At 46.6% G+C, this 14,798-nt stretch overlaps 1 protein-coding gene across 4 annotated transcripts in view; it reads right to left on the bottom strand.

Moving 5' to 3' along the window:
* Positions 1-8,977: 8,977 nt before the first annotated feature.
* The window catches only part of LCMT2 (leucine carboxyl methyltransferase 2), a 29,966-nt gene continuing 24,145 nt past the window's right edge, over positions 8,978-14,798 (bottom strand). For 2 of the 4 annotated variants that reach the window (XM_080614015.1, XM_080614017.1), the window contains 3 exons: positions 14,078-14,265; positions 13,857-13,992; positions 8,978-11,657 (listed from right to left, as the gene is read on the bottom strand). In XM_080614015.1, the coding sequence (XP_080470141.1) occupies positions 11,448-11,657; positions 13,857-13,992; positions 14,078-14,265 (534 nt within the window). In that variant the 3' untranslated portion in view covers positions 8,978-11,447. Of the gene's footprint in view, positions 13,832-13,856; positions 13,993-14,077; positions 14,266-14,798 lie in introns of all 4 variants that reach the window. The other 2 variants (XM_080614016.1, XM_080614018.1) reach the window with 2 other exon arrangements.

Raw genomic sequence — 14,798 nt, 5'->3', positions numbered from 1 at the left:
GGGGTTAATAGGGGGGAATGGGGGGGGTAATGGGAGGCATCGGCTCCTCTCGGACCCCGTCGGAGCCCCTCCGGTCCCTTCGGGCGGCTCCGCCCTCCTGGGGTGGCTTCGGCTGCCCTCGGGTTTCGTCGGTTGGCTCCGCCCCCTTCGGGAGCCTCGGGCTGCGCTCGGCTGCCCTTCGGCTCCCTTGGGCTGCGCTCGGGTCTCGTCGGTTGGCTCCGCCGCCTTCGGGAGGCTTGGGCTGCGCTCGGCTCCCTTCGGTCAAAAGCCGGTGTTCCCACACTTTTGCCTTAGAAAGTACTGGGAAAGAGGGAATTCCATCACGTTTACCTCACGGAGCAATGGAAAAGAGGGAATTGCATCACGTTGACCTCATAAAGCAATAGAAAAGAGGGAATTACATCACTTTTACCGCATAAAGCAGTGGGAACGGGGGGGGGGAGGGGGGCGGAACGGACACGACACGAGGGCGGTGCCATCTTGGGCTCTTCCTCCTCCCGCCCTGCAGGTCTGGCGCTTCCAGCCACGCACCTCCCGCCGCCGTAGGGCGGCCATGGAGGAGGCGAAGGGGGAGGTGCGGGTGAAGGAGATGTGAGGGGAGGCGGCGGGAGGCGTCTCGGTGGGAATAGTTTATGGCTCGCGCCACCTGGAGTGCGGCTCTGCGCCGCCATGTTGAGAGTGGGAGAAAGGGGGCGGTCATATTGGTGGCGCCACTGGATTGCCGCCATCTTGTGTACGGCAACTGGGGGCGACCATATTGGCGAAGCGCCATCTTGTGTATGGCACCTGCGGGCGGCCATATTGGTGAGCTGCCATGGGCGCCGTTGTGTACCCGGCATTCCTCCATAGACCCTATTAACTCCCTGTTATCCCCGGTCCCCTCTAAGGCCCACCCCCATTGCCCTACATGGGATTCTTTGGGGGGATTTGGGGGTCTGGAGACCCATAATGGGGTCTGTGGAGGTCTGTGGGGGGATTAGGGGAGATCTGGGGGTCTCCGGTGACTCAGAGAAAACTCCAGGAACAAACTCACCAGCAAAGGTTTCCAGTTGACAAGCAGGTATTCTTTATTGTGGCGCCGGCAGACACAGGGGGACAGCTCCTCCTAACGTGTGTCTCCAAACTGCTAAAGAAGCCATCCTTATATAGTCACTAAGCATGCATGTTCGTTACGTACAGACACGCGTATTCGTCAGGCTACTCACATCATTCTTCTAGGAAGTTTCCCCGCAGGCGCACAAAAACGTGGTGCTGCTCTCCGAGGGTCCTTTACTTCTTCCAACGATCCTCAGCGCTTCTGGCAGCCTTTGAAGCACGCGCAGTAGACGTTTATGCCAGCTTCATCGGCTCGGTAACACCACAGACACAGGAATCATCCTGTCCTTCTACTTATCAGTCAGTTTAACTGCAGCCCATCCCGGACACCTGCTATTCCCAGATACTCCTTATCCTTACGTCCTGTTTTTCCAGCCTCTTTTTCTTACACCCAGTTTGTACTAAGGTCACAAGGGCCTAAAACTACGTCAGCTACAACGGTTTATCTTATACAAGGACTCTCAGGATGTTCTCCAGCTGTACTCTATTCTTTTTCTCTGTGAATCGTGCACCTCAGTGATTTTCCGTTGCTGCTCTTACAAAGACTTCAAACTTAACGTTATTGAAAACTGATTTGAGAGGTTTATATATTTCATTTTGTCATTTTGTGCCCCTCTCCTACAGTGGGCCTAAGGTCTTCATTCTCACAGTCCCTGCATCTGCCTTCCAAGACTCAGGTGGTGCGGTCAGAGATTTTGCCAGTGAAGACTGAGGCAAAGAAGTCATTCAGAACCTCAGCCTTCTCCAAATCCAGCTAGCCGATTCTCCTCATAGCTTCCGGAGAGGGCCTACATTATCCTTAGTCTGTCTTTTATTTGCAGTGTAATTATAGAATCCCTTCCTGTTATTCTTAACATCCCTAGCCCAGTTTAATTCTAACTGGGCCTTAGCCTTCCTCACCTGGTCCCTATCTTCCCAGACAACATCCCTGTATTCTTCCCAGGCTGCCTGTCCCTGCTTCCACCTTCTATAAGCTACTTTTTTTCCTTGAAGTTTCCTCAGCAGCTCCTTATCCATCCAAGGAGGTCTCCTGGCCGTCCTGCTGCACTTCCTTCTGGTTGGGGCGTAACACTCCTGAGCTTGTAGCAGGTGATCCTTGAATATCAACCAACAGCCTTGGGCCCCCCTGCCCTCTAGAGCTATATCCCATGGAACCTTACTAAGCAGGTTCCTGAAGAGGCCAAAGTCTGCTCTCTTGAAGTCCAGGGCAGTGAGCTTGCTGCACGCTCTGCTCACTGTTTTGCAGATCTCAAACTTGACCATCTCATGACCACTACAACCAAGGCTGCCCTGGAGCATCACATTTTCAACCAGCCCTTCCCTGTTGGTGAGCATGAGGTCTGGCATGGCACCTCTCCTTGTCGGCTCCTCTATTACTTGCAGAAGGAAGTTGTCTTCCACACAATCTGGGAACCTCCTGGATTGCTTGTGCCGGGCCGTACCTTCACTCCAACAGATGTCAGGGTGGTTGAAGTCCCCCATGAGGACAAGGGCCTGTGAGCGTGAGGCTGTTCCTATCTGCCTATAGAGCGCCTCATCCACAGATTCCTCTTGATCAGGCGGTCTGTAACAGATCCCCACAGTGATGTCCCCCATCGCTGCTCTCCCTTTAACCCTGACCCACAAACTCTGTGTTGACTGCTCAGCTGTCCCCAGAGTTCCATACTTTCGAGCCTATCCCTAACATAAATAGCAACTCCCCCTCCCTGTCTGCCAGGCCTGTCTTTTCTAAAGAGTCTGTAACCTTCCATTCTAGTCATAGGAGCCATCTCACCATGTTTCTGTGATACCTATTCTATCATATCTCCGTAGACGTGCATATGTTACTAGAAGTGAATAAAAACCAAATAAATCTGAAGGAAAAAATTAATAAAAAGCTGAACAAAACTGTGTAAAGCCAATAAAAAGCAAATAAAAGTGAATAAACTGATTATAAATTATTAACAAGTGAATAAAAATTAATAAAAGTGAATAAGCCTGAATGAAACTCTAATAAAAGTGACTGAAAGTGAATGAAAATAAAAGCGAATAAAAAATCAACTGGTGTTGGGGCACTTATGGGGTGTGGGGAAGTAGCTGGGACCCTATGGGGTACTTCGGGGTCCATATGAGGCTCGCTGGGCTGGCTGGGCTGCCTGTCTCCCAGGAAGTACCTGCTGCTGGGCATGGAGAGCTGGGAATACTGGGAATGCTGCCGGGATCAGCACCAGGCACTATCATCATCTATCCCATTTAACCGCTATTGTCCCCCCACTTCCCCAGCATCTCTCCCCCTTAACCGCCGTTATCCCTCCCTTCCCCCTCATCTATCCCCTTTAAACCACTTTCCTCCCTCATCACTGCTGTCCTACTGTAATAAACTTAAATGTTTAATTTGCTGATCAAGTAAAGTTTGTGTATTATATGGCTATAGGTTTTGTAATGTTGATATTGAGTGAATGAATTTAAGTTTTGTGTTAAGTGTCAAACTGATACAGGGGGCTTGATATAAGAAACGCTAGTGCCTGGAAAATATAGAGTTAAAGTACTTTTTGCTTAAGTTTTAGAAAGAAAACTATGGTATAAGTCTGTGGAATTTAGGGGCCGCACTAAACATGAGTTAATTGTTTCACACTAGCCTTCTAAAGTATAACATTTCACACCATCCTTCTACTTATCAGTTAGTTCAAAGACAGAGCCTCCCAAACATCTGCTCGCTTGGGATACTCCTTGCCTGCCCATCCTGCAATAGGTTTTGCAGGAAGGTCACCCTGTTCTAAATCTTTGCGAGTTAACAGAAGAATTACAGATATGGTTGGTTTCAGCTAATGGTGTAACCACTGGGGCGTCCAACTGTGCCAAAGGCGAAAAGTTTAAGAAGAGGAAGACTCGTTTACTTCATCTTGAAGACCCCTACTCACAAGAGGAAGACTCATTTACTTCATCCTGAGACCCTCGCCCATGACCATGGGGAGGCACTGTGCATGTGCAAAGGACTTTTTAGCTCATTATAATAAGAAGCGGGGATAGATCATGAATATGTATAGGCGTGTAACTTTAGAAGATAAATGTAGCAGGAAACGACACTGAGGTGTGCGTCTTTGGTGGAGCGGAGACTCCCCTGCGCACCCAGCGCTGCTTGCTTATTGCCTCTTACCCTTAAACAATCTGAATAAAATATTTGGAATCAGTCGTGGCTAAGACTGAATTTTTATAACACTACCACCCACCAAAGCTGGAAAAGACCTTCACCCAGCAGCTCCTGGACGTTCCCGCACTGAGCTGAGCCCCAATAAGCTTCATAGCTGTGCATATGTTGAAGATAAAGCCACGTTTCAGCCATCGCCACGACCACCCTCTCCTTCTTCCTCCCCGGCCGCCACCATCCGTCCCTCACACCGAGGGACAGCGCTGATTGGCCACTGGTCGCTAGGCGGGAAAGCGTCCCCTCAGCTGTGCGCTGTAGCTAAGGGAGAGGTGGCCAGGGACTGGATAACACTGACCCCTCCATGTCCTATTGAAACCCATTTTCAGTTTATTTAAGCCCATTTTGGCCTATTGAAGTTGTTCCTTTGGCTTTAGTCACTCTCTCCTTCATTCAAGTTCATTTAAACTGAATTCTCTGCTTTTATATTATTTCCAGTTTATTTCAGCTGTTTTTTGGAGCTCAGTCAGGTTTATTTAAAGGTTTATCATGGGTTTTTGATTGTCTTTGGCACTATTGAAGTTTATTTGCTTTTATCTAAATTAATTTGCCTTTATTTGAATTTGTTTACCTTTAACTTTTTTTTTCCCTTAAACTTACTGTGGCTTATTGGACTTTATTTGGTTTGTTTTGAGCTTTAATTTCATTTACATTAATTTAATCTTGAGGTTGATCATTTAATTAAATTTGTCTTACTTTAAACTTATGACTATATAAATTTGAGGTTTAGTTGAGATTTTATCACTTTTGTTCACTTTTATTCTCTTATTCAGTTTTTTATTGAGTTGCATTCACTTTATACTAACTTTTTGTCACTTTATTAACTTTTTTCTCTTTTTATTCACTTTATATTCTCTTTCTAGTCACTTTCTTCAGGTTTTCGTTTTTGGTTTTCCAATTTTTAATCACTTCTGTTCACATTTATTCACCTTTCATTGAGGGATATTCGATTTTACTTGCTTTTACTCAATTTTTTATTCACTTCTATTCACTTTTAATTGCTTTTTACTGAGCTTTGTCAGGAAAACCTGGTTTTGAGAACAGCTCCTGAGGCAGAATGAGGTTTAAAGCTTTATTCGAATAAAGGGAGATCTCCACCAGACACAGCTGGTTCAGGGTTCTCCATTTGCATTCAGTATCCACCTACTTGCCACAAAGTCCCTTTTCCTTTCCCCTTTGCCTTGGATCCTCTGAGCCATTCTGCTGTGCCTAAGTGACATTTCCCTGAGACAGGCGAGTTCCATAAGGTGAAGCAAGTTCTGTGAGCCTGAACGAGTTATGGCGTTACTGACACGGGTTCTTTTGAATGGAAGCACAGGTCCTTTGCCAGACTGCTCTTTGTCCCTGTTCTCAGCAGGCTGTGTGGTTTGGGCAAGGCCACAGCTTTTCTCCACAAGCGTTAGGCAGGTTTATTCAGGCTTTTTATTCACATTTAGTCACTTTTGCACTCATGTGAACTTGCTTTTGATTTGCTTTTAATGCAATTTATGCGGTTTATTCAGATTTGTTTGCTTTTTAGTTACTTTGAGTGATCTTCAATTCACTTTTAGTCACTTTTCTTGGAGATTTATTCAGGTTTATTCCCTTTTATTCTTTTTCATTCACATTTAATTCACTTTTATTCAGGTTTATTGTCTTTCATTGGTGTTTATTCACTTTTCACCTTTATTCCTCTTTTATTTAAGTGCAATCCAGTTTAATGGAGCTGGAGTGACTGCACCGGGCCTGGCCCATGACCCAGGATTGATCTGAGCCCCCTGTGAAGGTGAGACCCACAGCGACCCCTGCTGCCCCATGGCAACCCAGTGACACCCCATAGATACCATACAGTGACCCGTACACACCCTCCCAGTCCCACAGTGCCCGCAACACGTGTCCCACAGCTTTTATTGACTCCTGGTGTCATGATGTTGCCAGGACCACCATGACATGATCAGCATCATCAATGACCCAGAGCCCCATAGGGCCCCCAAGTGACCCATAGGGCCCCCACTACCCCCTGCAACCAAAAATACCCCTACACCAATCGATTTTTTTATTGACTTTCATTCATTTTTATTTGAGTTTTATTCAGGCTTGTTAATTTTTATTCATTTTTATTCACTTTTTAATCACTTTATTCACTTTAATGCACTTTTTATTCCCTTTTTATTCAGTTTTATTCAGATTTGATTTAGTGTCTGTTAGTAACTTTTTTTTCAGATATCCCAAAGTGACCCAGAGCAACCCATGGACACCTCATAGAGCCCCACAGACCCCAGTAGATCCCCCACAGTTCCCCACAGCCTCATAGTCTTTCTATAGACATCCCATAGGGTGCAGAGGGACTCCTGATGAACCATGGACACACCATAGTGACCTACAGAGACCCATAAACACCACACAGTGACCCAGGGACCACCCCCACTGCCCCACAGTTCCCTATAGATGCTCAAAATGCGCCCCATGGCTTTTATTGACTTATGGTGTTGTGACATCACCAGGATCGGGATGACAGCAGCCCCAGCAACCACCATGGGTGCCCCATAGAGCGCCCACTGCCCCTCTGTGCCCCATAAGTACCCCAACACAAACTGACCTTTCTTACTGTTTTTTTTTGAACTTTCATTCACTTTTATCTGAGATTCATTCAGGCTTATTCACTTTTATTCATTTTTATTTACTTTGTAATAATCACTTTATTCACTTCTATTTGCTTTTTATTGACTTTATGAAGTTTCATTCAGCTTTATTTGCTGTTTTTTCTTCAGATTTATTTGCTTTTTATTCTCTTTTAGTAACAATTTTTTATTACATGTCCCATAGCCACCCAGAGAAACTCATATTGCCCCATAGACCCTATAGACATCTCACAAAGATGCATAGCAACCAACACACCACAGGAACCCATAGAGACCCCAGAGCCATAGGGTGACCGATATAGACACCATGGTGACCCATAGATCCTCATAACAACCCACAGTGACCATAGAGACTTCAGAGTGACCCACACACTGCCCCATGGCAACCCATAGCACCCCAAAGACACCCCCACTGGCCCATAGCATCCTACAGACCCACAACTTGCGCCCCACAGCTTTTATTCACTACTGGCATTGCAATAACATCAGCAGCATCTGTACACATGGCACTCTACAGGGATCCTCCAAGTGTCCCATAGGGACCCCACTACCTTCCATGACCCATAAGTGCCCCAACAGGCATCAATTCTTTTATTCACTTTCATTCATTTTTATTCACTTTTTTATAATTTATAATCACTTTTATTTGCTTTTAATTGAATTTCTTTAGCTTCATTCACTTTTTGTTCACTTTTATTCAAGTTGTATTCAGGTTGATTCACTTTTTATTCCCTTTTTAAGGACACTATGATGGGGCTGGGCTGGGTGTGGGGCCAAGGCGGGTTTCATAAGGTCCTCAAGGTGCGGTCTGTGCTGCGACAAGGGCGTGGCTTGAGAAGGGGCGTGGTCAGGGCTCTGGGCGGGGTTAGTGAAGGGCAGTGGGGTGTCTGGGTTGGGGGTGTGGCCACAAGAGGGCGGGGCCATGCTTAGAGGAGTCTCCTTGTCACAGGGTGGGGACGTGGCCAGCGTGGGGTCACTTCCGGCATGGGGTGTGGTCAGCGTTGGGGGCGGATGTGGCCACATGGGGGGACAGGCCCATGCGGGGTGAGAGCGGGGCCTCACTGGGGCTGAGGGAGGTGTCACTGCAAGGGGCGGCGCTCGTCCTAGGGGCGGGGCTAAAGAAAGGCAGTGGGCGGGCACCTGAAGAGGGCCTATAAGGATGCTGGGGAGGGGCTATTCATCAGGGACTGCAGTGACAGGACAAGGGGTAACGGGTTCAAACTTAAAAAGGGGAAGTTTAGATTGGAGATAAGGAGGAAGTTCTTTACTGTGAGGGTGGTGAGGCACTGGAATGGGTTGCCCAGGGAGGTTGTGAATGCTCCATCCCTGGCAGTGTTCAAGGCCAGGTTGGACAGAGCCTTGGGTGGCATGGTTTAGTGTGAGGTGTCCCTGCCAATGGCAGGGGGGTTGGAACTGGATGATCTTAAGGTCCTTTCCAACCCTAAACCATTCTATGATTCTACGACTCAGCAGAGTGGCTTAGATGGGGCTAGGGGAGGTGAGTGTGGTCTCAGCTGCTGGCAGGTCAGAAGCAGGACGGGCTGGGGGGTGTGGCCAGGGCTGGGGGCGGGGCCAGAGCTGGGGTTAATGAAGGACTACAGTGACCCTAACCAGAGTACTGCAGGAGTTAGCAATCCATTTAACAGTTAACCTGAGAGGATATACGTCTGGTGCTGTGCTACATAGCAAACAAAGTTCAGCCTTCAAGCCTTTGTTGTGCTGCAAACTGCCCTTGCCCACAGGAAGTTATCCACTTGCATATTCCAAGTGTTTTTTGTACTGAGATCACAAAGAAAACTGGCCGCAGTGCACTGTGTACTGCTGTGAACCCTGTTATCTCTGCATCCTATCCTGACACAAAGCAGCAAGACCTCTACTTAAGAAGAGGGCAGCAAGGAATATGGGTGATCCAGTTTATAACTTGAGTTAATTCCATCACCTACTGGGGCTGATGGAACAACATTCTTGACACCATCTCTAGACATATCAAGGATGAGGGGGTCATTAAGAGTAGCCAACATGGTTTTACCAAGGGGAAGTCATGTTTGACCAACCTTATAGCCTTCTATGAGGAAGTAACTAGGTGGATGGATGATGGTAGAGCGGTAGATGTGGTTTTTCTTGATTTCAGTAAGGCATTTGATACTGTCTCCCACAGCATCCTCATAGATAAGCTAAGGAAGTGTGGGCTTGATGATCAGGTAGTGAGGTGGATCAAGAACTGGTTGAAAGGAAGAAGGCAGAGAGTTGTGGTCAATGGGGCAGAATCTAGCTGGAGGTCTGTGACTAGTGGAGTCCCTCAGGGGTCGGTGCTGGCACCGGTGCTGTTTAATATTTTCATCAACAACCTGGATGAGGGAACTGAGTGTACCCTCAGCAAGTTCGCTGATGACACTAAACTGGGAGGAGTGGCTGACACACCAGAAGGCTGTGCTGCCATCCAGCGAGACCTGGACAGGCTGGAGAGTTGGGCGGGGAGAAACTTGATGAAATTCAACAAGGGCAAGTGTAGAGTCTTGCACCTGAGGAGGAACAACCCCATGTACCAGTACAGGTTGGGGGTTGACCTGCTGGAAAGTAGTGAAGGGGAAAGGGACCTGGGGGTCCTGGTGGATAGGAGGATGACCATGAGCCAGCAATGTGCCCTTGTGGCCAAGAAGGCCAATGGCATCCTAGGGTGCATTAGAAAGGGTGTGGTTAGTAGGTCAAGAGAGGTTCTCCTCCCCCTCTACTCTGCCTTGGTGAGGCCGCATCTGGAATATTGTGTCCAGTTCTGGGCCCCTCAGTTCAAGAAGGACAGGGAATTGCTTGAAAGAGTCCAGCACAGAGCCACAAAGATGATTAAGGGAGTGGAACATCTCCCTTATGAGGAGAGGCTGAGGGAGCTGGGTCTCTTTAGCTTGGAGAAGAGGAGACTGAGGGGTGACCTCATCAATGTTGACAAATACGTAAAGGGTGAGTGTCAGGATGATGGAGCTAGGTTTTTCTGAGTGATGTCCAGTGATAGGACAAGGGGTAGTGGGTGTAAACTGGAGCATAAGAGGTTCCATGTGAACATCAGGAAGAACTTCTTTACTGTGAGAGTGACAGAGCAGTGGAACAGGTTGCCCAGGGGGGTTGTGGAGTCTCCTACGTTGGAGATATTCAAGGCCCGGCTGGACAAGTTCCTGTGTGATGTACTCTAGGTTACCCTGCTCTTGCAGGGGGGTTGGACTAGATGATCTTTTGAGGTCCCTTCCAACCCTCGGGATTCTGTGATTCTGTGATTCATAATGCAGTTCCTAGCATCACCTGATTTCTGTGCCCTCTGCAGCTGGAAGACCATACTGAAGTTCATCAAGCTGCAGTTTCCCTTCTGGCTCCTCCCTTGGTGAACTGCACTTATTTGTTTTCTTTACACATGCCCCATCTGAGGCCCATCCAACTCACAGGATCTCCCTGATCTCCATATCCTGGACACTGGCCATTCACAACTGCAAGAGGAGGGAGCTTGGTAGGAAACAGAACTGACTGCAGGGCCTACTTCTGCTCCGGTGTCTGCCAGCTCCTTGGACACACTCCAGTCCCAGAAGGTGCTCTCAAATGCACTTTGCTTTGTACCCCTTATCACAGCCAGCAGAAGCCATGAAGAGCCACTGAGGTTATTCCACCTTCTTAATTTCACAGGTTTATCAACATCTCTTCTCATTGATGAATTCAGAAGGCAGTATGATTGCTGGGTGCCTACAGATGTGACCCCAATCAGCAGTCTCAACTGAGTTTGGTACTGCAGTAACTTCAGAGATCTCCCTTTCTCATCTTCTAGTTCATGCTCCAAGGAGTCTCTCTCTAGTCATCCTCCACAGGGCTTTCCCCAACACAAAAACCTCCCTGAGCTAATCTGGTCATCCTGTATAAAACACAGGCAGAAGTGTATGTGCCTTCTCAAGATCATCCTAGTTTTAATACTGTGCTCAGATTGTGTTCCAAGCACAGTGTCCTCACCATGGCAGCTCTGCAGATGCAGGAAAGTTCAAATGTTAGCAATGAGACCAAGTAATGATTTTATGCAGCATCTCCCTGCCCCTCTTTCACTGATATGTTGTGACCCTCCCAGGAAACAAGGGCTGCAGCTAGCAGAGTCCTAGCAACAAGAATCAGAGGAGCAGGAGTTTGTCGTATCTAGACTGGACATGAGCTTTTGAAATGTTCAGGTATGACACATGCTACACTTCCTTTCACTTATTTGGTTATGACTGACTGAACATTTCCAAGGGCTTTGTGACTCAGTGACTTCACTGTACCTCCAAGTCAGCACTGTGCAGTCATCTCCCTTTTGAACAAAGTACTGTTCCTCACTTCACCTTTACCGCTATCACCACAGAGCTACCTTTGAGACACTTTATTTACAGCAACATAAAGAGCAAGTACAAAACCAAGACAGATGAGGTATGAAACCCCTTGTCATAACTGTCCCTCCTAAGCCCACACTTTTACAAATGCATTCTGGATACAAAACCCTTGTGGAAATATTTTGCTGCTCTTGGACCTACAAGTGAATAGATGTCTCACCACAGTGCAGCAGCGTGGTTCAGTCCTGTCTGGTCCCAGTCAGTGGATGTCAGGATGTTGCTGAGGCTCAATGAGACAGGCTCTGGGTTCAGGTGTGTCCCAAAGGAGAAGCAGTTCCCCCCACCACCGATAATCAACAACTCCTCCTCATTTGGCAGAAAGACACTACTATGATTATGTAGCATTAATGGCCACTCCAGATGCTCCTAAAAAAAGGTTTTGAACACACAAGACTTCAACAAATGTACTTCATACAATGCTGTAAAGGTTATTTCATATCATACCTTCATTAGGAAGTTAAGAACAATATCACACTGGGTCCCATTTAGTCCACTATACCACCCACAAATGTGGACAAAAATAAATAGCTAGAGAACACATGACCAAGGAAACCACAATACACTCCTCTAGTATAGTCCACACAACAACCTGCAGTTCAGTAACTGTTCCATGGCTTTTTCAAGCACAGAGAAAGCTGTGGTTTGGTGCTATCACTTTCTAGTGCATGTATCAAACACTAATACTAATAATATCCAGTGCTGCACAGAAAATCACTGACAATTCCAGTCTTTCAAAACTTGGGACCAATCCACATACACTGTACAGTACTATCAATATTTTAGCTCAGTACTGGGAGGTTCAAAAGCCTACAGTGTTTCACCTAAGTCAAACCAAACAGCTCATAAGCAAAGGCAGCTCCCAATCCATCCATCTGCGTCCACTTATGCCATGTAAACGGTTCTGTTCTTTTAGATATAACTTTATTACTACTTTAACCATCCTCATTGCTATCCAGCAACAGAAGCCTATTTAGCCAAAGGATCCTGGGCCACTTCTAACTGCTGCTATAGACAGTAAGAAAAAAAATAAACTACATTTAAGCATACTTCATGCTTTATGCCCTCAGGAAAATGCTGCAAGGTCAGTCAGATGCACACACACTGCCTATGATACAAACCAGACCAGTCACAAATCCCAGTTTCACCAAGGACAGGATCCATATATATAAGTATCTAAAGAAATTTGTTTCTTTATGTAAAAGATAAAAAATCTTGTCAAGCAACTGAAGCTTTCTCATAGAATCATGAGTTTGGGTTTGGGTTGGAAGGGACCTTTAAAGGTCATCTAGTCCAACTCCCCCTGCAATAAGCAGGGATATCTTCAACCAGATCAGGTTGCTCAGAGCCCTCTCCAACCCTGAATGTGTCCAGGGATGGGGCATCTACAACCTCACCGGGAAACCTGTTTCAGTGTTTCATCACCCTCACTTTAAAAAGTTTCTTCCTTATATCTAGTCTGAATCTACCCTATTTTAGTTTAAAACCATTGCCCCTTCTCCTATTGATACAGGCCGTACGAAGAAGTCTGTCCCCCTCTTTCTTATAAGCCACCTTTAAGTATTGAAAGGCTGCAATAAGGTCTTGCCCAGCCTTTTCTTCAGGCTGAACAACCCCAACTCTCTCTCAGCCTGTCCTCACAAGAGGTGTTGTTCCAAGCCTCTGATCATGTCTGTGGCTTCCTCTGGAACTGCCCCAGGTCCATGTCTTTCTTGTACTCCAGGCAGTATTACCACAGATGAGGACTACTCACAGATTTAGGCTAAGTTTTGCCCAGAGTATGCCAAAATCACTTTATGATTGTTCTTCACTGAATCACAGAATCATAGAATAGTTAGGGTTGGAAAAGATCTCAAGATCATCCAGCTCCAACCCCCCTGCCGTGGGCAGGGACACCTCGCACTAAACCATGTCACCCAAGGCTCAATCACAGAACAGAATCACAGAGTAGTTAAGGTTGGAAGGGGTCTCTTGAGTATCATCTAGTCCAACCACACCTGTTCAAAGCAAGCTCAACTACATTAGGTTGCTCTGTACCTTGCCCAGTCAGGTTTTGAGTATCTCCAACGATGCAGACACCACAGCCTCTCTCAGCAACCTGTGCAGTGCTCAATCACCCTTACACTAAAGTTTTCTTATGTTTAGTAAGTGGAGTTTCCAGTACTTCCACGCTGTTTTATTCTTGTATTTCTGGCAGCAGCTATAGCACACAGCAATTTCCACCATAAAGGCTAACTCAGGCTCTGATTTGGTATGTTCTCTTCTTCCAAAGACATCTTGAAATTACTCTGCTTGTGCCCATCTCAGTTCTTCTCCCCTTGCCTGGAACAGAGCAGCTCTGTGCCCTTGTCTGGAATAGACATGCCCTCCAGTCTTCTGCACACTCACTCTCTTAACATTATGCTTTCTGAGCAGGTAAAAGCACTTCAAAATTAGAATCTGCGTCAAACAGGGAATGTTTATTCCACTCATGAATCTGCCTCCTTTGCATTTCAGGGGATAGCCTTGAAGTTACCACATTCCTTCACCTGACACTGTTTACCCTAAAAGAAAAATTGCAGTACTTACCACATTAATCATATAGTCCAAGCAGAGACCACTCGTTAAGTCAATGACAGTGATACCTGGCACAGAGGATGAGAGAAACCACACTCCACCAACAAGTAGAAGTTTTCCATCATGCACATGTGCAGTATGTGAATACCTGTGAGTTCAAAATGAGATTGAACTCCATTAATAACAGAGACAGAGACAGGCCAAAGATTCACTGCTGAAAGCCTTCCACTTACCTTGGTATGAGAGGGGGGTGTGTCTCTACTGTCTGCCACTGAAAGCCATGTTCAAGCTCCCTCAGAAAGAAAACTGAACCTAATGGCTGCTCAGCTGCTCCCAGACCTCCTGCAATTACCACTCCTCCTTTCCAGCTACAGGCAGTGTGAGAGTGACGGCTTTCTGGTATTGGACCCTCCACAGGAATCTAGGAAAACAAGTCCAAGGCTGAAGTTTGCCAGCCTAAGTGCCTTCTTCGTGTCTAGGCTCTTAAACGATCTCTTCTATTTGCATGTCCTGTGGGATGTAACATTCTTTCCTGCCACAGGATAGAACAGTTGCTGGAGAACAAAGCGTGATAGGGAACAACCAGAAAAACACCAACCCATACCTTTCTCTAGGGACTGCTAAGCAGAAGTGTTTCCATTTTCACTATCTCCAGTTTTCTCTGGCCCACAGTTTATTTAATATCATTCATATTTAATATCATAACCTTTAGAAGGCTGTCCTGGTTTAGCTCTAGCAGTTATTTTTCTCCTTCTCAGTAGCTGGTGCAGTGCTGTGTTTTCGACTTCAGCATGAGAACAATGCTGGTAACGCCGATGCTTTTTGCTGTTGCTGAGTAATGTTTACCCTGATCAAGGACTTTTCAGTCTCATGCTCTGCCAGTGAGGACAGGCACTGGAAGCCAGGAGGAAGCAGAGACAGGACACCAGACCCAAACTAACCAAAGGGGTATTC

Source organism: Psittacula echo, assembly GCF_963264785.1.
Source record: "Psittacula echo genome assembly, chromosome: 3".
In the NCBI taxonomy this organism is placed as follows: domain Eukaryota; kingdom Metazoa; phylum Chordata; class Aves; order Psittaciformes; family Psittacidae; genus Psittacula; species Psittacula echo.
This window is presented reverse-complemented; position numbering and strand designations above follow the sequence as displayed.